Source organism: Thunnus maccoyii, chromosome 22 (genome assembly GCF_910596095.1).
Source record: "Thunnus maccoyii chromosome 22, fThuMac1.1, whole genome shotgun sequence".
Taxonomy (NCBI): domain Eukaryota; kingdom Metazoa; phylum Chordata; class Actinopteri; order Scombriformes; family Scombridae; genus Thunnus; species Thunnus maccoyii.
In genome coordinates, this window is record NC_056554.1 from 1925193 (window position 1) to 1952873 (window position 27681).

At 39.5% G+C, this 27681-nt stretch overlaps 2 protein-coding genes and 1 long non-coding RNA gene across 5 annotated transcripts; 1 reads left to right on the forward strand and 2 right to left on the reverse strand.

Moving 5' to 3' along the window:
- Window positions 1–406: 406 nt before the first annotated feature.
- Window positions 407–3045, reverse strand: LOC121889030 (NACHT domain- and WD repeat-containing protein 1). Its single transcript, XM_042400720.1, has 3 exons — window positions 2843–3045; window positions 2310–2657; window positions 407–953 (listed from the first exon to the last, which is right to left on the reverse strand). Exons 1-3 carry the CDS (start codon window positions 3032–3034, stop codon window positions 417–419), a joined length of 1077 nt encoding a protein of 358 aa, XP_042256654.1. The 5' UTR covers window positions 3035–3045; the 3' UTR covers window positions 407–416.
- A 359-nt stretch (window positions 3046–3404) lies between these two features.
- On the forward strand, window positions 3405–16306 carry LOC121889032. Of its 3 annotated transcripts, none has more exons than XR_006093421.1 (3): window positions 3405–3498; window positions 3734–3938; window positions 16011–16306. It is a non-coding gene; the product is annotated as an uncharacterized LOC121889032 (long non-coding RNA). The 3 variants fall into 3 exon arrangements; XR_006093420.1 differs by lacking the exon at window positions 16011–16306 and adding an exon at window positions 7689–9488; XR_006093419.1 differs by lacking the exon at window positions 16011–16306 and having other exon boundaries at window positions 3734–6892.
- Window positions 13132–18812, reverse strand: rwdd (RWD domain containing 4). Its single transcript, XM_042400721.1, has 8 exons — window positions 18629–18812; window positions 17815–17895; window positions 17588–17697; window positions 16635–16785; window positions 16321–16429; window positions 14048–14097; window positions 13902–13904; window positions 13132–13813 (listed from the first exon to the last, which is right to left on the reverse strand). Exons 1-8 carry the CDS (start codon window positions 18650–18652, stop codon window positions 13781–13783), a joined length of 561 nt encoding a protein of 186 aa, XP_042256655.1. The 5' UTR covers window positions 18653–18812; the 3' UTR covers window positions 13132–13780.
- Window positions 18813–27681: the final 8869 nt, after the last annotated feature.

The window sequence follows — 27681 nt, forward strand, 5'->3', positions numbered from 1 at the left end:
CTCTAAACATCTTTTCAGTTCTCTTAAATCTTTCCTTGACTCCATTATATTTTCCATCAAGGTCAAAGAAACGCGGTTAGGAAAAGACAAAGGACATATTTTGTCTGATGCACCCTGGGATGTTAGTTCTTTGAACCCTAACCCCTCACTTCACTTGTGCTTGGACTGTGGAAACTGGAAAGCGCTGGGTAAACTTTTGCACTCAAGAACATTAAATAGAACCAAAGCCAAAATTCAAAGCCAACATCTTCTTGCTCTGAGACAACTGTGCTACCCTGCAAGAACAAGAAAGCTCTTTTTTATCCACTTCTTCATCGTTGTTGTCTACTATGAAAACCTACAGGTTATCATATATCATGAATATTACATGCAGTGTAAGACAACAGGAAAGCACTCTGTTTTTCTTCTGATAGTCCCTACTTGTCTGGCAGCACAGCCTTCTTCAGGTCCTCCTCTATGTCCAGGATAGACAAACCCCAGGCCTTATGTAGCAGGAACTCATAGTTGAAAATGCACTCAGACAGGAAGGGCAAGATTTGGCCTGAGTGGACCAGGTGGTAAGGTAACCCATTGAGTTTCCTCAAATTGAATCTGTAACTTTTAGCCTTTTGTCCTCCGTCCTCTTCATCATCCAGTGTCCATGCCAGTGGCTGAAATATGTGTGCGTACTGTGACTTTTCCCGGTAGTAGTCAGCATAGTCGGCGTGCACTGCCACGCGAGAGTCACTTGTATTTAAATAAAGATCTATGCACACACGGCTCAGCTCAGAATGCGTCCAGCGGTACACCCACGTTCCATCTGTCCTGACCTCAGTTAGGTGATGGCCAAGGTCACGTTTCAGTCGAGCCCACAAGACATAAGGAACCCTGGGTTGGCTGGAGGAGGAGGAGGGGTGAGTTGAGGTCACTTCCTGGAGCACCTTCCCATCTTTGGCCAGTAGGTTGAGTAATTCCTGATGACGGACATAAACGTGGATTGAATAAGAATATCAAATTGATCCTTTTCACATAGAAGTCTAAGTTAGAAGCTAGTTGCACATTGGTGTGACTGCCTTGGATAAAATGACAACTTGCATTAAATTGATAGTGACCAAATACCGTAACTGAAAAAGCAGGATTGTTGCTTGAAGGATGATTCGAGTTTATTAAAGTGTGGCTCATATTTTTATAGTTTTGTCAACAATTTCCATCAGTTATATGAACAATACACTTGGTGAGAGTTAGATCGCCATAATAAAGTCCAGCAGGGCAAGAAACACAAGCAGTGTGAACAAGACAACATATTTTCTACATATAATTAACAGACTATCGAAATCAGTTAATGTCAAATGTGAGTAATACTTCTGCACATATTTTGCACATCTTTTTACAAAGCACAAGTCAGGTCATGTATATAGCCTAAGTATTGTAATGTTTATAATGTATGTAGATTGAATATCATTTACTTGACTTCTTATTTTGTTGTATTTATTAGTTATTATTTGTTTCCTGCCTCACTAGACTGTTTCTTGCACTGCTGTAACATGCGAATTTCCTCTCTGGGGATTAGTCTGATTGTATCTTAATCCCTCATTGCACAGGAAAAGTGTGTGCATAACTACCAGTAGTCCGTACACTGTGATGGATGATTACCATGAAAAGTTTGGGTAATAATTTTACCTTCATTTTCTAGTTTGACTAACCTTTGTTCACAAACTGTCTGATCGTGTGACAAAACTAAAAAAGAAGAAGAAGAAGACCCAAGTTGTAAAAAATCTGAATTACCCTTTAAAATGCCATCCTTCTATTTTTTCAAATACTGTTGAATGAATATTAGACATCACTTTTAAAAAACTGTCAATGTAATGCAAAAAAGTAGATTAAAGTAGATTAGATATAGTGTATTATCAAGCAAGCAAACTTTATATATAGAACTTATATAGAACATATATAGGATTGACATTCTGGGTAAGTGGCACAATTAAATCTGAGGAACTGAACAGTATCTGGATCAATAAAAATAATTTCTGTTCTTATATAGCACTGAGGCAGTTTTAAACTGTCTAGCTTAATAGAGTTATTATAATTAGAGGAGAGATAGAGCTGTGTGTCATCAGCATAACGAAGATAAGAGATATAATGTGGCCAAGGGGCACATAGAAAACAAGATTGGACCAAGAATTGAGCCTTGTGGCACACTGCATATTAATAGGACTGATGATCAGGCACATATTGCTCTGTTGAGTGTAATCCAGCACTGATGCACTGTAATATTGTAAACTTTGGAAAAAGATCAGGTGCAGATTGTAATTAAATGTAGTTTTCCCCACCTCTTGAGTGACACCCCAACGTGAAATGGAGATCAGAGATGCAGCCCGTCTCACCAGTTGCCTCCCCAGGTTTCTCTCCAGGCGAGCCAGGAGGCCAAGGTAGAGGCCCTTCAGGCTGGCTGGAAGGCTGAGGTTGACCTGAGGGGAGAAGGAGGTCCAGAGCAGGCTCTCAGAGTACGCTGCTTCCAGGTACAGAGGGCAGGGACAGGAGAGACAGGCCTGGACCAGCAGCTGACACTGCTGTTCCTGCAGACGCCGCTGGTCAGCCCGCAGTTTGGCCTCTAATGCTGGCATGATATCATCAAGACTGAGTGGAGGAAGGGACAGGACGATGGTACGGGTTGACTGCTGGGGAGGGTGAGAGAAAAAAGTAGATCACATAATTAATTGAGTCTTCACTTAGTCTCGCTCCCCTCGACAACTTTACATTCTAGCACGGCAGGTGCAGTTTACAATGATAACAGTGGCTGAGTTACCATAGCTTCTCAATTCTCAACATAAAATGTCATCAAGTTTAACTCAGCTCCACTGACCTGCAGAGTGTGAGAGCAGGGGGAGTCAGTGGTTGCAGAAAGGATGAAGTGGACATTTGGAGGTAGAGGGGTTGAGATCCAGGAGAGGTCTGGACCACACTCCTCTGACAGCTCATCTAACCCGTCCAGCAGGACCACCAGGGGTCTCTCTGCTCCCACCAGGCTCAACAAAGAGTGGAACTCATTGATCATCTGAGGGACACCCTGAAGAATAAAATCAAAATGCAGTATGGGTACTATGGCACTACAGCAAATGAATGAATTAATTTTTTGATTAATTTCATTAGCTTAGCATATTACTTGGTAGTATATTACAGTATCACAGGCAAAACAGATGTGAAGCTTAAAACTCGCTTCCAGCTAGTTTTCACATGTTTAGAGTAATGTAGGTGCAGTATATGCACACTGGAAATGCATCACAATGTCAAGTGTCATTTCAACTGTGTACATGAAAAATGGAATGTTAAATGGTGTACAGTAATGTGGGCACATGGATGACAGCAACATTAACAATCAGCACAACCTGTAAGGTGTGATGAAGCTGTGGATACTAGAGATGGTCCAGTACCTCTGACAGCTGTGTGTGGGGACAATAGGCTTCAGCCAGCTGAACACAGAGACTCTGCAGGACAAGACGAATGTTCCTGCTCTCTCCGGTGAGGCCAATGAAACGCACCAACACATTCACTGATCTGAACCAATGAGACATAAAAAAAAAAACTGAGGTTCAACCAAGTTTGAATATATCTTAGTTTGTTTGCACTTTAATATATGTTATCTATATCTGTACATTTAATTTCTATCAATCCATGTTTGAAAATGTGTATGTTGAACACCAAAAACCAAAATAATAATATTTTTATGCTACCACCTAATCCTTTCCTCTGCCAGCGTCTCACCCAGGTAGCCAGGAGGGTGCTAGCTGTGCTACTGCAGCCATGGTGGTACTCTTTCCCCAGCCTGGTGGTCCCAGCAGGAGGATGCATCTGGTTGCTGACTGCTCCACTGCCCTCTTCACATCAGCTAGGAAAAACTGCCTCAAAGTACAGCCCTTCCCTCTGAGGGATGGAGGGAAATCTCACTGGAACTTTGGCATGTAAGAACTACATTCAAATAGTTGTAGTTTACTCTGTAAGTTTACTCTCTGTCCTCTCATTCTTTTGACAAGAATACTAAAAGCCTGGGCACACTAACATATAATACAGCAAACTTTCATTCAACTTCATTTTAATGGAATGGACAAAGTAAATCAGTGCAAAGTTTTTGCTTTGACCTGAAATTTGCACAACTGACCTAGCATGGAAGCTATCATAGCCTCAGGTGTGGTGCACCTTCCATTTTTATATAACCATGCTCTGCTGGAGTATAAACTACTGCACCAAACAGACATGGTTTTCCCTGACAGTTACATAAACATGACAAATACATAACTGTGTCAACTTATTGTCTTGTTAGCATCTAAGCTATCTAGCTTGCTAGCTGACAGTTATTACGCCAACTATCCAGGACAGGGGCTGACTAGAGTTAGCATGTTCTTGGGTCACAGTACTTCGATGAGTAGTCGCTACGTTAGAAAGCTTCTTAAACCAACTGTTTTGTGGATGAACTTTGTTGTGCTACTTTCTGCTGTTACCAGGCATTAATAATATTCTGTTAAAAGAGGCTCAGTAAATTTACTTCATTTTAAAATTTCTGACTTGGGCATCCTCCATTGTTAGTGACAAAAATGCCTCCTGTTTTCATTCCTTATGCCAGCACTGTGTCATTTTTCCACAAACAAAAAATTAAGTCACATAACAATTCTACACATTGTGGCTTCAAAAGAGCTATATGTAACTACTTCAAGCTACACTAGGAAATATTTTGATGTAAAAAGACAGCATTCTTGTCTACCTAGATGAGGTTGTCACCGTGATGGTAATGGGAAAGGACTCACAGGTGGCGTCCATAGTTAACATGACGCTGTATCTCCTCCTGTATCTGCACTCTGGCAGCTTCTTTCCTCACCATGTTAAAAGGGCCTGGGGCTTTGGTGACCTTCATGACTCTGGAATAGACAAGGCATGAACAGCAGCTGTAGTCAACTCATACAGGGCAGAGATGTTTAATCCTTTATAAAGTGTTTCTGTAAGTGTGTGTGTTGTACTTTTTGAGGGAGTTGATGACGGTCCGTTGAACATGAGAGGAGATGCGCTCTGTGTAGAACTGGTGAGATCGGTTGTGTTTGGGGTTCAGACCTTTCCGTCCCCAGCCTACATTACGCTCATAGATGTTGGTGTGGCGCAGCTTGATGATGTATACATAAATGAATAAAATGTACAGTACATAAGCTTGGAACTAAGAGACAAGAGGAGTAAATCTACAAAAGCACACCTGGTGCTCTGTTGGTTTGCTTAACAAGCTGCCAAACAAACATCCACCAGGGGAAAAGTGCACTGCTAAGCTCAGTTTGCAGGCTAGAGACCTAATTAGCTAGTCAGCTGTAGCACATTGAAGAGCATAAAAATGTTTTTGCAAATGTCATGAATGGTCCATTTAGATGCTTAATTGAGGGGGTCCTTTTTTTCTTCTCTTTCAACACCACTGCTAACAAAACACCGTCTGTCCTTGATATGTAAGCTTCAGTCAGCAGCACAAGTTTGTTTACAATGTGTGTCTATGCCCCTGCTGACTCAGCTGTCAATCAAACCCCTATTCTGGCACACACCCTTAGAGCCTTGGACATAAGAGCATTTCTGACGTGTCTCCAAAGATACATTAGACAAGATACTTCCTTCTTTTCAATAATAAATAAACATTTAAAAATCACTTTGACATGATCCTTGACTGCAAAAAGGGAAAAGTAATTATGATTACAGTCTGACTTAAAAGCACACACATTAAATAGCAGCTCTTTAGTTTCATCATAGTTATTACAGACTGACACCCTTTAATAGTAACATTCCATCAAAGTTGCATATCTTCGTATGGCCAATAACCAGTTTCAACAAAAAGCCTGTATTCGTCCAGTCCCAGCAAGCACTAACTGAGGTAATAAATAAAGCGAACCCTTTGTTTGATGTCTCAGTTACAAATAATCTGTTTCAACAGCATTTCAATTACTATACTGTATGTAATTCTGTTTTTAAGACTTGCTCTCCATTAAAATCACTAGCACTTAGCCTGAATGTGTGCAAATATTTGTATGTTGTCTTGTGTATATCGTTTTAAAACTGAATACACCCAGAGTTCCACATTAGGGAGTATATTTTTGGTTTTCCTTACACTGAATATACCTTTTCATGGAGGCGGTCCATGAAAGACTGGTGGGCTGTGCTGAGTACTGGATCGAGTTGAGCTCCTCCCTTCAGGAGATCGGCGTACAGAGTGGCATGTTGGTTCTTTAGGTTGTAGTGAAGATCTGGGATGACTCTCTTATAGCAGTGGCAATGTTCCTCTGGTGGAGCCTCATTTACATACTGCAGAGCTGTCTCTACCTCCCAGTCAAGAACTAAGAAAAAAAGATAATACTGGCAGTTATTGTTTTGTGCCCATTTTGTACAACCTCTGTTTGAAGCATACTGAGACCTTTAACTGTTGGGTTTTGGTGTGGTTGTTTTGGTCCATTCTAGAGTATGATTGTGTACAAATCTGCCCAAATGAATCTTATGAAGGAGGAAAACCAACCCATTCAAATAAGCTAAACAATGCAGGCTTGAGCAAAGCCAATTAAATCAGGGAATTTTCCTGTGATCCCTAGATAGAACCACCTTGCCAACATACATAAAACAGAGGACAAGAATAAAAAACAGAATGTTTCCCAACCTTACCTGTCCTGAGTAAAAGTGAGGCCTCTTCTTGCCCCAGTGCCTTGACCACGCAGCGTTGCAGAACTCCCCACAGTCTCTGGCAGGTAGTGCTCCAGTCCTTCATAGCCTGCCTCCTGTGCTGTCGGTCCATGCTCAATATGTTGGGATGGTGAGTGCTGTAAAAGTCACCAAAGATAATGAATGGGGCTGTTAGACACATTTTCCAGAGGTTGAACCCTATTAAATCGTTGTGACCCCTTGACCTCTGTTCATGCGTCCATTCATTCAACACAGTACCTGAGCTTTCCTCTAGCACCACCTGTATGAGCTTTATATAAAATAAAGCTTATGGATGGATGGCTTGGAAATTTTCTCTGATTATTCATGATCCTCAGAGGATGAACCTTTTTGATATTGGTGATCCCATCACCTTTCCTCTATCCTTGCACCAAACCCTAACATACAGGATATTATACATACAGGATGTAAAAGGCTGCCATGACATTTGTTGTGCACATTAACAATTCCCAAAGGAAGAACTTTGGTGAATTTAGTGATCCCTTGACCTGTTCTGTAGAGCCATTTAGAGGTAAGGGGGACACCAAAATCACAAGTATGTTGTTGGTTTGACACTTTCATATTTTAGTGTGCAGGGAATAGCACAGCTTCAAAGGGTTGCTACATGTAGCTGCTTTCAATCTTGTTCGTAGTTTTAGCCATGCTAACAGCATTGTTCTAGGAATGGCAATTTCTGTCTGTCGGCGGGTTGGTCATTCAGTTGGTCGACCACTTTGTTCCAAACAGTAGTAGTAATAACTTTGGCGATCTTTTGGCTTTTCATTTAGCATCATTATCAGATAAAAATTTCAATTTGTCCAATACATCTATTTTATTTCCACAATTTTAATTGCTAAAATGATCTCATGTCATAATTTCATGTGTGACCAGAGAGTTTGTTTTTACCTGATGGGAAGTAAGCGGTAGACCGGAGGAAGACAATTCTCATCAAGCTTGTACCACATTTCGAGTAATGTCAGGTCTTTGTCCAAATCCCCCAGGCTCCTTGCTGCGACAGGGCTGAGTCTGGCCTCCTCTAAGTCTGAAAACGAGTTGTGGGAACTCTGGCTCAGCAGTCCTGAATTTGTTGCCTGTTCTCCAAAATTCAAATAAGTCCTGTAAATGGATTCCTGGATAAAACTGCCAGTGCTGCTGTCTGTAGTGATGCTGGACTGGGAGCCTGAGGCAAGAAAGTCTTCCACTGGTTTGTTCTTGGACATCTGCTGTCTGTCTTCTTCCACAACTCTCACTAAGGCTTCAAAGGCCTCCCTGGTAATGGTGGGGGGAAGGCTTCGGACCTCGTATTTCTGTCCTACAAACAACTGACCAACAAAACAGCAAATCACACATGAATTCATCATCCTACATATACAAATATGCTGATTGTTGTGACTCTGCACCATTATACTGTTGAATAATACAATAGGATGACATCTTACAACAAAGTTTGGACCCTGGGTTCCCTGACATTGCTTCAGATTCTCCACATGCAGCTCTACAGTGTCGTGGTGTTCAGCGACAGGGTTTTCAACACCCCTGCGGAGGTCAACCATCCTGAAGTCATAGCCTCTCTGCTTACAGTAGAGATACAGCTTGGGATACACATTATCCATGAGTGCACTTCTCTCTGCAACTGTGTCTGAATCACACACATACACAACGTACAAAAATGTTACGGCTTCCTTCTATATCAAGAGTGAATAATTTTGCTCTGTAAAAAATTGATAGACTAATTCAAGAGTTAACAGCAACATTTGCAGCTCTATGAGGCTGTGTGTAGACACAGCAGTGCATTCACCAATATACTAATGTCAGCATGTTAACATGCTCATAGTGAAAACATGCTGATGTTAGGCAAGTAATGTTTACCATTGCTGCACCTTAGCCATCTTAGTGTTAGCATGCGAATGTGCTAATTAATATGGAACACAAAGTACAACTGAGGCTGATGGGAATGTCATTGGTCATTGTTGATTGGTCATAAGCCAATGTATTGAACAAATTGACATTTTGTTTTGATGATGGTGCCAAATGAAAAGTCAGGGGATTCCCAAAGTTATTTCATCCTGAGGGGAACATGAATATCTGTACTGAATTTCATGGCACTCCATCAAATGGTTGTTGAGGCATTTCATTGTGATCCAAAAAATTTCAACCTGCTGGAGGTGCTACAGGAAGAAGCAGGGGATCACCAAAAGCCTTCTTCCTCTGGGAACCATGAATTTCTGTAAATAATTTCATGGTAACACATCCAGTAGTTGTCCAGAAATTTCAGTCTGGACCAAAGCGCACACAACAGTATGAAAGTGTCAAACCAACAACATACTAATGACATCAATGTTTTCCAAGTGTTTGCCTCTCAATGGCACTACAACAAATTCATCAAAGTTCTTCCTCTATGGTATTGGTCCTCCATTAGTATTGTTGCTATGACTACCTGCAGTGTAATCTAATTTGCAAACTGTGGTTAAAATGTTGAATGGAACCAAATTTGAGGTGACTCGAACAATGGCCAGTCAATCAAAAATAAGTACAGTATTTTCCATGGACTAAACATGAATGATCAGATTTTCAATTCTTACCTTTGTATCCACCACATATGTAGACCATGAATCTCTTCTCTTTGAGAGGAAATGGAGGCTCCTCCTTTCTTTGAACCTCACTGGTCATTGGATCACACAACATGTATGGGATTGGTAGTTTGTTGTCCTCACTTGTTTTGTCTAAATCATCCTTGTTTGAGTTAGCTAACCCACTATCTGTCTCTCTGTCCTCCTTATTAATACAATCATTGTCCTTTCCCTTGCTTTCTTCTTCCTCATCTCCTCCCACAAGTGCCTCCATGCTCCTTAGTAACTTTGGCGAGTCCTCAGTTTTTCTCCCATATTCATGTAGATCTAGTAAGACCTTGACAGTCTTGACCTGTTAGCAAAATGAATATTTGGCAGGTAATTTAAGTAAAGCATTATGCCGTTTAAATGACAAAGTTATATCTTTATACTTCAAAATACCTTGAAACAATGGCCATAGCGCAGTATCTTCGTTGTTCTGTCCTCTAAGAATGGGTTATCTGGGGTTTTGCATGTTTGATGCAGCTGTACCATATACTGAAAGACATATGGGATCATCCAGTGGTAAAAATCAAATTTGGGATTGTTTCAGTAATAAATGAATAGTAAAGTAAATTTGCAAACATTTGGTGCTCAGCGTTGTCTGTAGCACTTACTCTGAGGGGATCTGTAATATTGGACTCTGCCTTCTCATTCACTTTGCTGTCATAACCCTTCTTGTTTGTCTACAGAATAAAATCATCAGGGGAAAAAAAACATTTATTCATTTATTTCAGGTGCTAATGTGCATTTTCACACCTCAATCTGTAACATTCATAGTAATAACACCTAATAATTAATAACAAGACTAAAGGCCCAGTGACACCTGCATTTAAAACTGTTCAACTTTACATGCAATGTACATCGCCTTACAATAAGAAACTGTTGGTCAGAACAAACAACAAAGATTTTGCCCAGTGACACTAGTATTTATGATAGTGAAATTTATTTCATTGGAATAGAATCACCATGATCAGTGGATGTGTCACAGCGGTGAAATAAATTCAGATGGAATACTCACAATGACTTCAAGTTTTCAGATTTTTGGGGAAGGCATTTTATGTGTTTATTAGTTAGGCAACAGTATAGAGACGACAGGGAAGACAAATGGGGAATAACAACAAAAGTACCCGGACAGATTTGAACCAGAGATGTTGCAGTTTATACATTCCTGACCATGAATGTCAGGACTAAATATCATGGCTACCCAGCAGTAAGCATATTATGGGATATTTTGACACAGTACCAAAAATGTCAATCTCTTGGGGGCAAAACGTAAAACCAAGAGATCAACGAATTTTCCAGGTCCAGATATTTCAATCTGGACCAAATTGGTGATCCACCAATCAAACAACCAGCTGACATTGCCAGCCTGCTAGCATGGCTAAAAAAATAGAACAACTTAGGATCATGAATATCCATAGTAAATTTAGTATAAATCTGCCCATTTGTCTTTGATGTTATGTGCTGACATTTTGTCCTGAAGGTTGCGCAAGAAAGAAAAAGAAGAAACTAGACAGCTTACATTGTGTCCAAAAAGGAAATGGTACATCCTGAAGGGAGTATGAATATGGTAAAAAAAAAAAAAAATTCTATGGAGATATCCCCATTTATATTTATGTTTCTTGTATAATAAAGGTGCATTCTTTTGGATCCATGTAGTTAATTTAATGGCAATCTGGCCAGCAGTTTTGAAATGGACAGATGGACAGACTGACTAATGTTGCCATACTACAGTGCTATTCAGGGACCAGATCCTTCAAACAATATGTCAGGATTATTGACTGTACAGTAACTCCTTAAATATTTAACCCTGAGGGAGAATACAGAATATATTAGATGTTGGCAGGTTGAGTTTGTAGAGGCTGTGCAGTATTTATAAAACTAAATTGTTGAGGTATGGAGCCATTCTGCTCTCTCTCTCTCAAGAACTCTTTGTTTCCTACAGTCAAAGCTCCTACAGTAAAAACAATAACTGTAATGTTTGTACATAGATCACCTGACATAGTGAAGTTGCCCCGTTGTTTATGGCTGGAAGTGTTAAGACCTCTTTGCCCTCCTGCAAGACATGAAGTTAAAATATTATACAATATCTATTAAGTACAAACTGGACTCTGCCATTGACTGAACATTGCATGGTCATGACTAATGTGGCACTAGTGTGTGTAGAGAAATACAAATATAAAACCCAAATATTTGTATGAGGACTGATAAAAAGCTACAACAGTACATATGAGCGTATTATGCTGAAAGATTTTCTCCACCAGCCTACACTGACTGAGATCACTAGAATTATTATCAATATTCTAAAATAATGGAGTGTCTAACAACAGACTCATGATTAAAAAAATGTTTTTAAACGAATAACAAGTCAGTGGTAGTCATCACTGACAATTAAAATTATACAATATGTCTTTTGCAACACTTACTTTCTTCTTCTTTTTAGGGAAAAGCCCGTTTCTGTAGTAGGTCCACATTCTGTCACACCGACCGACCAGCATCCACCTGTCAAGCTACAGGGGGTGAAATACTCTACTTCCGGTCGCGCTTTTCAAAATAAACCAATAACAGGATGAAAAAATCTATAAGGAATAATTAAAATGGAACTGACATCAATTTTATAGCATATGTTAGCATATCAGCCTTACCTTCTCACACCTGATGAAGTATCATATGAAGGTTATCAATATATACAGTAGGTAGCCTATTCCAGGAATGCCCTATCATCTAGTATTATTGTTCACATTCAGTATTTAGCTTGTCCAATTGGAATTGGGCAGAATTTAAAAGGCACTTTAAACATCAAAGTCAGTGTACTTTTTATATCTAGTACTACTCAGCCTGTGAAAACAGTTGTATAATGTCTTCTGTGGTTACGGAGGAGGTTCGTCATGTCTGACAAAATTACCCTGATGATGTCATCAGGGATGTCTCAGTTAGGGCTTAAAGGACAGAAATCTCAGCATCTGCTCCTTCACTTTTGACCATTGTTCCTTGATATTTATGGAAGTGCAATACTAAATCACCAGAATATCTCTTTAAATTAAATTATTTAGACATGGTCAGTACGGAAACACAACTAGTAAAGCCATTACATTTTAACTGTAGGCAACAGTAGTTTTTTTTCAATAAGCTATATATTCCACAATGAGAACATTTGAGTAATTCTGACTTCATGTGAGCTACCCGAATTTTAACACTGCAGTCATATTGTAACAATCTCTGGTACCATGTTAAGGTGTAAACATCCACTGTGAAAGCCACCATTTCATCTGAAAGGTTGTTGTTGGATCTGTTGTGAAGCCTCAGAGATAAACCACATGAAGTTTAATTGTTTTGAGTTTGCACACTTTGCCAAAGTATCAAGTGTTGGAGTTTTATTTTTTAAGGCAAAGTATCCTGACTTCCTCCCTGACTCAGGTACATTCTGGTAACTTGAAAGTTGGAGCAGAACCAGTAGGCTGTACCTTAATGTGGCCTAGAAAAACTACTATATATAAATAAAGGAACTGATTACACACTTCAGTGCTTGAGCATGAAACAGTCAAGTGACACAAAAAAGTCTCAAAGTTCTCTTACTAGCTTTTCCACAGATTTCAATCAAATCTTGCAGTCTTCCTCGGTGAGTGGGGTTTTCTCTGTTGTCATTGAGGTAGCTGAAGAAGACTGCAAGATTTGGTTGACAACTGTAGAAAAAGTTAGTAGGGGGATATTGGGTCATTTTTTGGTCCAATGTCTGATTATGTCCACACAGTAAACTGCCATCAAGCACTCTGTTAGACTGAACTCACACAGTTGATCAAATGCACGGTAAATCACATTCTTAGACCAGCAATAGACCAAATATGGTTTTATTTAAATATAAAATTTTTACGTTTCTCAGTTCATAGGGAAGAAAAAAAACTTGTCAAAATAAGAAATTGGTGAATGGAGTAACATTTTGTGTTATTAAAATTTCTCTATTTTCACAAAGTCACATGATACCTGCGAGTAACAGCAGGATGCTTATTTGACACATCCATTTATAACCACAATCCAACATTTATGTCTCCAGCGCCTGGCAGCTGGGCCTAATCTCAGAGACTCAAAACGTGGCAGTGACAGCAGGTACGTCCTCCCTGGTGGAGGATGGAGCAGAATATCTGAGTGCTGACTTTGTACGATGAACAGAACCTGGAGGCTGTGTTCACCTTGCTGCTTTCCACAAACATCACAAACACATACAGAAAAAACACTCAATTCTTGTGGATTCCCAGCTCAAAAACACAGTTTAGCTGGAAGTGTGTGTGTGTGTCCTGAACTCCACTATTACCCAGCGGCCTGCTTTGATTGTCTAGGTAGAAGCAGCCATACTGAGTGTGACATGTTGGTGAGGTTGGATGTGAAGGCATCAGGACAGGAGCAGCAGCATCAACAGGCTGCAGTTAGTTCACGCGTCACTGCATGTTCTTGTAGAAAGTAGCACAAGGTCGCTGCCCACAGGCCTAGTCGTCATCTTTTCCTCCTGTTTTACTGAGCTGCAACAGAAAAACAGCAGGAAACAATTACAGGTGGTTATATGTTAAAGGTTTTGTATCAAGTTTGATTTAGGTGGTTTTCACTTACATGCTAGATGGTCACATCACACAGCGATGACGAGGGAGAGAAAAGAAAAGAACATGGAAAGGTTAATGATGAACATCACTGCTGCCTCATCGTTTAAAAGATGATTAGGTGCACCATCTTGTGGAGGAAAGGTAAAATGCACCTACTTTGATAACGTCAACCCAGTTCCAACCTCTTGGCAGTTCCCCTTTGTGATCTGTAAGCAGAAATCATTCTGTCATCTGTCCACATCATAGAATCACTACTGACGTTGAAGCTAATCTGCGATCATAACTAAACTTAACTTCAGACTTTATGGTAAATTTTAATGCAACATATAATTTCATCTTAAGACAAACCTAAAAACTATATTAGGTTGTAACCTATAAATTGGGACACAAACATTGTTATAGTTTAAATGGATGGATTTAATGTAATGTGTTTAATGATTATTTTTTATAATTGATTAATCAGTCTATTATTTTCTAGATTAATCATTTATTCTATGAATTGTCAGAAAATAATGAAAAATGAAAATAATGAAAATAATGAAAAATGCTAACATTTTCCCACATCCCACAGTTCAATGAAATGTATTCAAATGTCTTGTTTTGTCCGATCAACCATCCAAAAACCCAAAGACATGGAGTTTACGGTCATATTTGTCAAAGTAAATCAGCAGATCTTCACGTTTAAGAAGCTGGAACCTGTGAATTTTTGGCATTTTTGCTTGAAAACTGATTAATTGATTATCAAAATAGTTGCTGATTCATTACCTGTTTATCAATTAGTCAAAAAATTGTCACAGCTCTAATTTAAACTGGTGTAAATATGACAGAGGTGGTGACAGAGTGATGTCCTTAGTCCACTGAAATACAATGTGAAACATAACTGGCAGATAAGATAAATGGTCCGCAGCCTTTTTATTATAAAAAGTTAGCTGCATTAATTAATTAATGTATTAACTTGAAAGTATCTTCCAGTCTCCTGCCTGTATGTGAGGGGCAGGTGGAGTGCTCTGCTGTGTTGTTATTAACGTCATGTCTCCAGCAGTGGAGAGCAGCCTCTCTGATGTGCTATTAGCTCCGGGGAGAGACATTGTTGTCCAAGATGCTGAGTGGCTGCAGGGTTTTTGAGATGAAACAGACTGAGCACTCAGTTATTTTCTTCACCTCAGAGATGGTTTGAGTTGTTTAATGTTGCAGTTTGTGTTGGTCAGCTGGTCTCTTTTGTTACTGCGGAAGTTGCTTTAGTCTCTGAGTGACGGCGTAGAAAGTTCACAATACTACATACTTCACATTTGTCTCGCCAAGATAATTATTTGGTTATTATATCAAAACATGCTTGCAACTGCTGCTGTTTGTGAAGATGAACTCTAGCGTGTGCGCTCTTGTAGACTGTCTGGGTGCTGCAATGCCTTCACAGTTGAGTTCCACTTTTTCGTTCCATCAACATCACATTATAAACTACCATTTAGAATCGATGCAGAATTGTCCACGTCTGCATCACGATGCATCTAAGAATCAATTTTTTTCCCCCCACCCCTGGAGGGCAGACTGTGTAATGAGCTGCTGTCTTAGTGTGTTTTTATTCATCTTGAATTCAGCTTTACTAATCTGCTGAACACACAGATTGCAGACACATCTTCAATGAAAACCGTTGTGCACATATGCGCAACATTATTTTCTTAGTAAATCTGGCCCTCACTCTGATCACATGGTGCATCATCATCTTCAAAAGGACAGTGTGAACTGTGAAGTGCAGCAAAACCTCAGCTGCTTGTTAATTGGTGATTCATCATGAATCAGATCTAATCATTCATGGGTCCCTTTCTGGTCGATGCAAGTTTTGGATTGGATCCAAAATTTTCATACACTGGCTTTGCTTATTTCAGCCTTTTAACTACAAATACCGTCTACTTTACTGCTGCGTTTTTCAGATTATGAGTATGAAAACCGAACTTCACAGTCATTAACATATCTTGATTATGTTATCAGCTGCTCCAAGAACAAACTGATACTTTGGAAAACACAGGAAAAAAGTGACAGCTACAAGCCTCTGCTCCATGAAATCTATTTGACTTTCATAAATCTCTTTTATATCCTCATGTTTCTATCACATTCTGAGCAGCATATTGGCAGAGGGCCGACCAGGGACCGCTAAAACCCAGTGATCTGCCCACACCAGGCTGACGGTGAGCCACCACCCCACACAATGTTATCTCTTCCTAACGTGGTATTAGTGTTACCTAGCAATGCCTGGCCAAAATTCCACTTAGAAGTACACAGAAGTATCATGTGCTTCTGATATTTATGAAATTCTTAATTTTTTATGATGACATAAATTGTGGAGTTTGAGGATTTAAATCAGAAGCTGGCGAGTAATTCCTGCTGGGTTTAATGACTCCTCACGGCACTTTCACTAGAATGGACAGCCATACCTGTTCTGTTGATGATCCTCCTCTTCTGAGCTTTAGTCAGCTGCTCCTTCTTCTCCTTCTTCTTGGCTGTAGAGGGAGTGGTCATGACCTCACTGTTGGATGTCAAAGTCTGCAACAGCAAGAAATAACCATGACAAGGTCTACATAACAAGTTCTGCCCTTAGCCTCGCCTCAAGCTTTTGAGTTGATCATTAAGATTATAAAGAGCACCATGGGTCAGGAGAGGATGTTATAGTAAAGAAACACCACAGCAGTCAGTGCTTCATACCAAAAATGGTATAAAAAAAACAGTCAGAGTGGTGAAATGTACTGACCACAGCTGTCACTACAGGCTTGTGGTTCTCCATCAGGGTTTCCTGGTTCTCTTTTGCCCACTCAAACAGGGTGTACATCATCGCTGTGCCTAGGTTAGCCTCCACCTGCTCCTCCAGCTTAGACAGGATCAGCTGCTTGGTCTCTGAAGAGCTGCCATTAAATTAACATAACAGAAAGAAAAATAAATACAACAACTGTATCATACTGTGCTCACACACTCAAGGAAAAGATTTGTAGACATTCAGGCTAAAGTCTATAATTTGAGAAAAAATTCCAAGTGGTCAAAAAAGAGACAGGCAGACAGCAATTATTTTTTACAATTTGAGAACATACATGTGGTGGGTATTTTAGAGGCTGCGTCAAGTATTTAAAGACTCTTTATATTTCAATTTGATAGCTTTTTCACCCATAGATAAGTTCAGAATTCAGTTAATTTTTCCCCAGAATTTCATGTTGAGAAATACAGTTCACAGAAATCTAAATAAACAGTTAAATACAATATCTAAATAGTCAAACATATTCTAAAAACCTTCTTTTTGGTGTCTGGTCAAACGTTTCTAAGGGGGTGGAGCTTGTTTTGGGGGACTAATGAATGAATGAATTTCTCAAATCATTCATTTTCACCTTGATTGCCTAATTTTTTCAACAAACTAAAACGTAGCCTATCAAAATATTTTGAAAGAAAAAAGATATACTCACATATAAATATCCACACATAGTGGCTTTAAACCACATTTCCTACATTTGAATGCATTGGCGTGACAGCAGATGACAGTATTGACACTGCTTAAAACTATATCTTTACTATATTACTCTTTTTTATAGTTGTACAGTACAGTTTAGAAGTGTTTCCAGATTGAGCAGTCATCTTCTAATCTACCATCAGTGCTTCAAATGTAAATTAACACAAGGTGGTTATTATCTGGAGTATAGCACTGTGATTGCAACTTACATCCTGTTGTTAAAAAAGGCATCAAGGGTGACTTGTGGGGCTGTCTCGGGGTAAGTCTCTGGCCACGAGACATCCAGGATGAACGCTTTGGAGTCCTCCAGGTCTCCTATCTGTTGTTTAATATTCAAGAAGAAGTTAAGACAAGTTCCTCACACCAAACCTACCAGTTTGATCAAGGTCTTAAAGTATAAGTGAAACAGCATCTCCCTTTCCTTTCCAGTACTAACCCGAAACTGAAATGAAACTGGACTGAGTTCTTTGAAACACTCATCGCCCTCGTAGATGGAACGCAGAGCCTCCAACTCCATCTGATAAACATGACAGCAGAGGATCAGCAGTGACTGGAGGTTAGTGAGATACAAGCAGCATGTCCTGACACCTTCCGGTCGCCAAACGTCATTCACAAATAAGGCACATTAAACTTGGAAATGTTAGGTAATTAAGAGACATGAGTCAGAACCATTTCTGGAAAGTGAGGACTTTTGAGTAGTTCTTAAATTCGGCATACATATAATCCACGGGGCAGCCTTGACCTATACTAAATTTAACTCAACTTGCTAAAGCCGCTTGATACGACTGACTAACGTGAGTCTAATCTTAGTGGATGACTACGAGGAAAAATAACGATATTATTGACTGAATCGTTGCCAATCGATGTTCACTTATACACCGAATTAATTAATGGACGTCTCGTATTCCGATAATGTCTTGAGTTACGGTTTATGCGGCCCCATCCCTCTATATAAGTAAAAAACACATTCATTTGGTTGACTTTTGAACGGAGTTTGGCGTGACGTTTACTCCGTAATGAACGGCACGTTTTAGGGTTTAACAGCAGCTAGAAATACGTTTGACACTCTGGTCTGAGTGCTTTATTAGCTAGACAGACCTCTTGCACACTGAATAAAAGCTGCCATGTTGACTTGTTTTGCTGTGTAACGGACAGGAAAGCCGTCAGCTGAGCTCAGCAGAGTTACAGCAGTCACGCTAGTTAGCAGCTAACAGCAGCTAGCCTCCTACTGCATCATCATTCATTCATACCTCTTGATCCTCGTTAGCGGTCATGATCTCCCTCCTGTTTCTCTGTGGAGAGTTTAACACCTATATAAATTCCAGGGTTAACAACCCATGTCTATTATTAAAACTTTACTATGTTAAATTTCACAACTTCCCCAGCTGGTACAGCCAGTGCCACCATGATAATATACGCATGCGCACTTTCACATTCATTGTGAACTTTGAACCTATCATTAGTGAATGAAATTGAATGGTGATGATAATACATCATACTGATACCACATAATAATACTTTATTAAAACAAATCTCAATGAATTAAGTTGGAATTCATATTTTTAAAAAAAAGCTAAATCAAAAAACAAAAAATTAAATAAAAATAAAAAAAATACTTGAAATGATGACAAAAAAGATAAGAATGAATTTGAATGAATGAATTATCTAAACTACAGACACAACCGGATAACATGTAGACAAAGAGGAGAAAGCAAGATAAGCATTTAAAAGGTTAAGACTTACATTTATAAGACAATTTAAGAGAACGAAGGGGAAAATTTATTCAAGTTATGAAAGTTAATTAATGACAATCAATGACAACCATGTTCTAAAACCCAGACACTGAAAGACAAAATTATTGGAAGTTCAGTCTGCTCAAAAGGTAAGGGTCTCTGTCTGAGGTGTGGTGTCTTAAGTCTGCATCTGGTAGGCCTATTACTATGTGCCTTCTAATCCCATGTGAGACGGACCATTTAAGTGGTGTGACACAGAAATAAAAATCATTCATGTATCAGAAATATGATATATATCTCTTCCCCCAGGGAAATGGTTTCGGGCATACTTTTATGGAGAATTGAAATGACATGAGATAAGGTAATAAATAACATATCTTGGCAATAAAGTAAGTAATAATATGTGTCTAGGAATTTTGAACTGCATAGTGTTTATCCAGAGAAACATGTGTTGGAGTGATTTTGACTGGACAGTGAATGTCTTTGTTGTTTCTGTGGATTAGAGAAAAAAACCTGCTTACCATCTGTTCTTTCCTTGTATTCACACAAAACAGTCTGGATGGAGCCTTTTATAAGGAGAAAAACTGACCCAGTGATTCAACTAAAGTAAAAATACACTTTTCTTGGTTTTGATTTGTTTTTTTATTAATGGAGAAATTCAACATATGGAAAAATAAATAGAATTTTGCAAAGTACTACTTGAATATGGCACCTCAGTATGTTAAAAACAAGAAGGTAATGTAAATCTATATTGCTTTTGTTAAATATGGTATATGCACATTAGATACTATTTTAGTTTAACCTAGTTTGATCTTATTTATTTATTTTTTCCATCTTTTTCTATTCTCTGATTATATCGCTCAGTTTTAGTTGGAAATATGTTGCATGTACAGTACCAGTCAAAAGTTTGGACACACTTCACTTTCTCATTCAAGTGAATGGGAAGATGTGTCCAAACTTTTGACTGGTATTGTACATGTTGTTCTATTAATAATAAAAAACTAATGCAACATATAGTAATATATTAATATCATACATAACAACATAACACATTAACATATATTATACAATTTATAAAAATTAAATTCCCTGCTTTTAATCTTTATTAAAATTGCAAAGATGCAGCCTTTTTCAAGTTGGGCTTAGAAACCAAAAATGAAAGCTAAAGCTCTGTAATCCAGAGCTTGATAACAGTTATCTATAAAAATGAACATCTGAGAAACAATCAATCAGGAGGACATGGATAAAAGAGATAAACAGTGGGTGGAGCATTAAATGTTGCACTGCTATGAGTGAAGCTGAAGTGATAAAGAAAAATAAAAAATAGCACCTATGACCATGTGTTTAGGCCTAACACACACAGACAGACAGAAATGCCAAACTAAAACAACCAGAAATCAAACTCAAACCTTCAATTTTCTGTTGTTTAGTTCTTAGTTTATTTTCTTAACTGTATGTTGTTAACTTGTGGACTTCAACGACAGTGTTTGGTTTGGCACTCCTCACTGTCATCATACCTATGACATGGCTGTGACTAGCTATGATGCTTTGTTGTTGGTTATGTGCTCAGTTTAGCTACGCTGCTACATTCAATTAGTGCTGGAGATGAATTATTGGCACTTATAGCTGCCACATGCTTGCAAGGGTTGTGCTGCTGGCTGCTCAGTACTGCAGAACCTCTGTGTATTCATTTACAATATGAATAAAAAAAATTCAGAAGTTCAATCAAAAGTTCACGTAGCAGTTGAGCTTATTTCATGTGATGTTGTCTGGCATGTGTGCTAACCTTGCTGCCAAATGATAATTCGTATCCCCCTGTATGGGCTTCAGGCTTATTTCCCCTGGTGGTTTGACATTGTTTCAGGGGTTTCTATTAGCTCATGTGTGCTGAGCTGACCGCTAGAGAATACTTTACTCAACTTGGTTTATAGCTGTTCGTATCATAATGGAATCTATTGCTAAACTCCTTGCTAATTTGGCTAGCTTTGAGAAAAGAGGATGCCTTGCTCGCACAAGAGAAACATGTGTTTCTCCACATAGTCTATTTAGTTGTATAATATTTCCCTTGCATCAAGATACTAGATGTATCTTGTTGAATGTTTGTCTGAGAGTAATCAATGTTATTGAGTGACATCAGAGATGAGAGGGGCTTTGCTAACATTCAGAGTAAATTGCGACATGTTGCATAGATTCAGGATGGTGAATCACTGTTGTTTTGGGGGTTTTACTGCTAATTCTTATAAAGCAGAGAGCAAACATCATTTTATTTTGGGGGGATTAGCTCCAAGCAGAATCCTTGTCAGTGCTCTGATTCTTTGAGATCTCCCTCAAACAGCAGAGCCTTTTCAGCCAAATATAACTGTGTAACTATTTGCTATAAATGGTTGAATTCTTGATGTGTTTCTGACCGAACTAAACATTAACAAGCACATCTCACCAGTCTTATAGTTTACATTTTATTTCAATTGTTACTGTCCAATCCTTTTTTCTTTACCTCCTCTAGTAGCTATTACAACCAATTTGTTATGTTCTTTAAGAAATTACAATTGTATTTAGATTTGTAGTTTTGGTTAAATTTGTATGTGTCCCTTGAAAACGCAATAAAACATTATGATATGCGGTATATCATGAAAGTATGAAGTATGTGTTAACAGCATCTAAAGCAGTCCAACAAAGAAGGCTGATGCAATACTCATGTAAAGTTACAGTAAATCTGCTTATAGAACCACTGTGTAAAAGTGAATTAGCTTTGATGTACTAAACCAATAGTACACGGCCTAATGTGACTGTAATGTTAAAATGCCAGCAGCAGTGTTCACTGTGGGGGAAGCAGTGATGATTTCCACTGTGCAGCAGAAAGTGACACGTGGTGTTTGAGTTGTGATTATGTTGACACTCTAAGAGTTATTCGCCTCAGGTGAAAAAGGCAGCCAGCAGTGGAGGAGGAGGAGGAGGATCAAGTGAGATGGAGAGAAGACATCGCTGAGAAAGATCTGGATTTACTGTGATGTGAATGTATTTATTGCACTCTTCTGATAAGAAGGAAGATTGTATTTGGACATTGGTTCCTTCTGAGGACTTAACATTTGAAAGCAGCTGACAAATATATAGTTTCATTGTTAAGAAAAGGCTCTGTAATTTCCAAAAACATCTGGTTACTGAAGTTTTTTAACAAATGTCAGTCAAACAGGAGGCAATAGTGCATTTGTCGGGGACTATTTTCAGTGGCAGATTCACATTTGGTGCTCTACTGAGTATTTCTGGCAGCAGGACGGTGTGTGGTTGTGTGTGTTGATGGAACATGTAACCCAGTTGACTCATTGATGTGTTTTTAAGCTCTACTGCACAGAGGAATAAGATATATCAGACTTAGATACACAAACAATTCTTAGTAAGTTCATAAGTAGGAGATATTTATTGTTGGTTTCACTCTGCACTTGAGATTTGTTGACAATAAGAAAAATATATCCTTAAGCGGCAACTACCATGACTTGAGGCCGAGGCCAATGCAGAAGTACCTTAAGATGCAATGCTAATGTTGGCTCCAATGGCCTCCCATTCAAATAGCGTCAACTTCTCTGGAAATACTAAATCAGTAATGTTTTTTCAATGAGTCATTATGGTCTCAATCTTTAAATGCAGGCCCTCTAATAAGTGTGCTAGTGGTCAAGTTATTGCTCCCTTAATGAGATTTTAAGAGTTAGTAGCTTAGAGCACAGTTGAGTCCTGCCCATCCGAGAGGGAAAAAGCAATTCATCGCTCCCCATTGACTTTGTGTTGTGTTTAGGTACCTCCTTGTCACTACTGTCTGTTAGCAGACAACAGAGAAATAAAAGCTGCTGTGTGGTGGAATGCACTACCAACAGGGTAAAGAACCCAGAGAGTAAATTTTTACAAGCTGCTTAACCGAAAAAATGAGCCTTTAAGAAGATAAAAGTGGATAACATTACAGGGCTGTGTGCTGTGCGATGGAAGAGACAGACCCCACCTGAGCTGCACAGACAGCCTGCAGCTCAAAAACCCTCCATAAAAATGACACATATACCTGGATACACTGCTAGTCACAGAGATCATGCAGGTTGGAAGTAAAAACAGCAGCTGTTTAATTGAAAGGAATGTAGTGTTTGTAATGCATGTTTAAATCACAGAATAACTAACCTGCATTCAGCTGATACGCTTACTGTAAAAATAGCCTATATTGGAAATGATTGCATGTCTGTGTGTGTAATTTCCCACCTATGTCTACAAACTCTAGTCGCCCTATCAGCTGTGAGAAGTGTCATGCCAGCCTGTTATGTAGCGGAGTTTGCTATACAGTTGTGCTATCTTTACTTTAGATGTGATGTCAGCCCTTGCATTCGTGTATTGCATCTTAGCATATGCACTGTAACGGGTTTCAGCATATGCTATAAACTACCTTTTCCTCTCTGGTAGACATAGGGTGCTAAAATAATCCTTTGACATGCTGAAATCGTAGTAGCTAGCTAAAAATAATGTTTTTAGCTAGCCCACACGGCAGACGTGTGGGCATTGATTGACAGTTGTGATTGACAGTTGGCTCATCTGCTGCTCTCCCCGGCTCGGGGACTTGCAATGAGTCGGACTATGGTTGAAATGTTTCAGGAAGTTTAATCTTCCTTGATTATGATACCTCCTCTGTTAGCACAATTATGCTAAAGTAGCTAATGTTAGCCCAAGTGTGCAGCGCTTGGCGTTCCCAGTAAGCTAGCGTTAGCTTGGGTCTGAGGTAGCGGGGTGTGTTTCCAGACCGTGAAAGGCAACACCCTGCATGCCTTATATGGAACATCCTGACTCCAAACGGAAAAGATGGCACTGACCATAAGCTTCAAACTGGCTCCAATGCAAAACAATGGATGACGTCACACCTCGCTACATCCATCTTTATATGCAGTCTATGAATATCATCAGACTTGTTTATTTAATACTTAAAATTTAAACCTGTAGCTGCTCCTCTTACTTAGAATATGTTACATTTTTCCTCTATTGTAAATTCTTTCTTTTATATTATTTAGGATTACTTAATTTTGTGTATATTTTGTGTATATGCACCACAACAATAACAAGGCAAAGTCTTTGTATGTGCAAACCTACTTGGCAATAAACCTGATTCTGATTATCCTTTGAAGCTAACCTCTGACAACTGTTGGAGATATGGCACAATACCTTGACCTAAATTTAGTATTGGTCCCTGTTTTGTTTATTCATTTGTTGTATGCACGAGGAAGGTGACATGATACACATTCCTGTCAATGGTCTCACACAATCCACTGATCTACAGGTGGTGGTAAAGCACCAAGAAACCCAGCAACTCACCAGAAAAGGCAGGAAGGAAGACCGGTAGATTGTAAACATGGATAGAAACAATGCAGGCTTCATACTTTTATGAAAAATCTGCTGTTATAAAGGAAAGAAATGCATTCAACATGAAACCTCAAGGATACACACAAAATGTTTTGGTGAGAAACACTAAATGTAAACAGAAATTTTGTTTACAAGAAAACCTTTAAGGACACCTTTACATAATACAGAATAGGTTCAGATACTCCGTTTTCCACATTCTTCTACATTCCACATTCTTTCAAACTGAATTGAGTTAGATATGTATTGAGAGAAAATCACTTGAAATGCTGCACGTGCTGCTCACAGCGCTGATGCAGAATGTTAACCTTCACGATTAACCTTAAACCTGCAGTGCGGAACTTTTACATACAAATGAACGTCTGTTACATTCAAGCCGTTGCCAAACGAGTTCACACAATGCTGATTAAGCTTATCACCGCCACTGCTTAATCAGCATTGTGTGAATTCATTTGGCAAGGGCTTGAATGTAACGGACGTTCATTTATGTGTAAAAGTTCCGCACTGCAGGTTTAATACTGTATCAGAGGAAAGTTGACTGAAGGTTTCACAGTGTGGTGCTGTTTTAATAGACTGCATTATGTAGCAGACGAACCCATGAGCACAGGAAGAAGTTGCTTTTGGAAACATTGGTGTTTTGGTCTGGCAGTCGATCTGTGTGTGCGCGGGAGCACACATATATGGAATCAGATCAGTCTCAATATTAATGAATGCAGTAATAATGTATTTTGGGATTTGTATATAAATTACTCTCTCCAAATATTTTGCAATGCACACAAATATTTGTCGTTATATATAATGTAATAAAAATCCACATAAAAAAATAAGGTTCACAAATGTAATTGTGATGCACACGCAAACATTTTTTGTTTTAAATATATGTAATAGAAATCCACAAATATACTGTATGTATTTAAAAGTATTTTCATTAAAAACATATTTGGATATTGTTACATTTATATACAGACTGTTGAACCTGCATTTACTTCACTGCATTTGTGTGTGGGTTCTTGAGTCTCCCCTGCCGTGGCTTGATTCATAAATGGATTTTTTCAACTGGGATCTATCTGTAGCTAATCAGATGTCACCTTTCTTTCAGCCAAGCACATGAGTGTAAATTCAAGGGTATGATTTTAATGTGATCACATAGCGTTACATATGCATGCTATGAGCAGGAGCATTAATGGACTGTGCATGAAATATAAGTCATCTGCAGTTGCTCAGGTTGTATAATGAAAAATCCCATTTTATGGGGTATTTCCTAATTTCATTGTCCTAAGATGTGTAATGCAAACATCAGCTTGTTCCATTATTTTACTTGTACAATGAAAGTTGAAACAGGAAGTCAAGAGCCGGAAACAGAGACAGCTCACCTTCAAAGTAAAAGTTGCATGTTTTGAAGCGTGTTGGCTGCAGCGGTCAATTTAAGGAGAGCTAAACTAAATAAATAAACAAATAATCTAGATAATTATCATAATTTATATGTGAGGGTCGAGGGATGAAGGGATAAGGGTCAAGGGATGAAGGGATGAGGGTCGAGGGGTGAGGGATGAAAGGGTGAGGGGTGAAGGTATAAGGGTCGAGGGATGAAGGGATAAGGGTTGAGGGTCGAGGGATGAAGGGATGAGAGTCGAGGGGTGAGGGATGAAGGGAAGCGTGTGAAGTGGTAAGATGTGCAGCTCATAGACGCAGGGATGAAACAAAAACACGAGGCAATTAAGACGTAGGGAGCAGGCACATGGGGAAATACGACCTGGCCCTAGCTAGGGCTGAAGCAGTCTATTGCCGCACCGTAGTGGCAGCAGGATGGAATCATCGATGTGCCAGTGTGGGGGGCGTTGGGTAGGGGACCTGCAATCGAGTGGTCGGCTGGAGCGGTGGTGGAACTGGTGGCTGTGCAGAACTGGAAAGCCTGGCTTTGTAGGCCGTGGAGGGGCGGAGTGGCGGAGGCCAGAGTGAAAGTGCTTGCGGGCACAGTGTTAACGACAGCTGGAGCGAGGGCATCAGCGACAGGGGGTGCTGAAGATGCAGAAAAAACATTTGGGTGTTGGGGAAGGGAGGGCAACAGGGATAGAACAGTAGGAAATTGAATGGGTCCAACAGAGGGAGCACCGTGGCTCGATGCAACAGTTGCTGTGGTAACGGCAGGACCGGAGGTGGCTGAGGGAAGAAACATAAAAGAAGGAGCTGCTGGAGCGGGTGGAGCTGAAAGCGTAGAGGTAGCTGCAGCTGAAGGAAGGGAAGAAGAAAGGATGAGGGGATGTATGTGCGGTGGTTGATTGTGCAGCCTGTGGACACGGGGATGAGAGAAAAGACGAAAAACACGAGACAGATCAGACAGGCAGGAAGATACGACCTGGCCATGCGAGAGGGCTGAATCATAGACTGCATAAAAATACAGACGTAGTTACCGTGACGTCACCCTTTGGTTTCTTAAGAGCGGTTTTGACGCTCAAAGTGAGCCGCTCTGGCCGTTGCCATCTCGGCAGTGCGTGACGCTGCCTAACTCCCAGCCAATCAGAAATGGGCAAAGAGGCGGGCCGAATGGCTGAAACAAGCCACCTAGCGGCTGGCGGACCTGTCACTCAAAGCAGCCATGTCCTTCATTATGCATAACTTTAATAAAAAGTCTTAATAAAATTTAAACGAGTGAGTTATAAAAAAAATTCATCCCCCCGTACAGTTGTCATGAAAGGGGAAATTAGATATAGAGACCAAATGAATCAGCCAATCGCTTGTACTCATCTGTAGAGTTAAATGCTGCTGTACAAGGAGGCAAGACAGGTCTCATAGCAGACTTCAATGATGCACATGCTGGTGATGTTCTAGCAATCTTTTGAATGTAGGACACCTTGAAAATGTGTTGCATATCAAAATCTGGCAAAGTCCAGCAATACAAATAATCAATGGTGGATTGTAAGAATTGAAGTGATTGCAGGGCTCTTTCATCAGGAATAGTTGGAAACACTCCATCCGGAGTACAATGAATGATAGCATTCAGCTTGCATAACAAATTGCGCCCCCGTTAAATTAATTTGGCTTTTATCAGAGATTAGGGAGGAATGCTGTATATCTGAACCTTCAACGGTTACAGTAGAATATTTTTAGACATGGGCTCTGCCATAGGAATGCAACTCCTACTGTGGTTACAAATTTAGAAGTTGGTTCATTAGCTTTCACTGCTGAAATGG

Coding starts and splice junctions, on each gene's coding strand:
- LOC121889030 (XM_042400720.1), bottom strand. CDS start 3,034: ATGATCAATGAGTTCCACTCTTTGTTGAGCCTGGTGGGAGCAGAGAGA. Junction 2,658..2,842: donor CCTGCTCTCACACTCTGCAG/GTCAGTGGAGCT, acceptor CACCCTCCCCAG/CAGTCAACCCGTACCATCGT. Junction 954..2,309: donor GTTGGGGTGTCACTCAAGAG/GTGGGGAAAACT, acceptor GTCCGTCATCAG/GAATTACTCAACCTACTGGC.
- rwdd (XM_042400721.1), bottom strand. CDS start 18,652: ATGACCGCTAACGAGGATCAAGAG. Junction 17,896..18,628: donor CCGCTAACGAGGATCAAGAG/GTATGAATGAAT, acceptor CATGTTTATCAG/ATGGAGTTGGAGGCTCTGCG. Junction 17,698..17,814: donor CAGTTTCATTTCAGTTTCGG/GTTAGTACTGGA, acceptor ATTAAACAACAG/ATAGGAGACCTGGAGGACTC.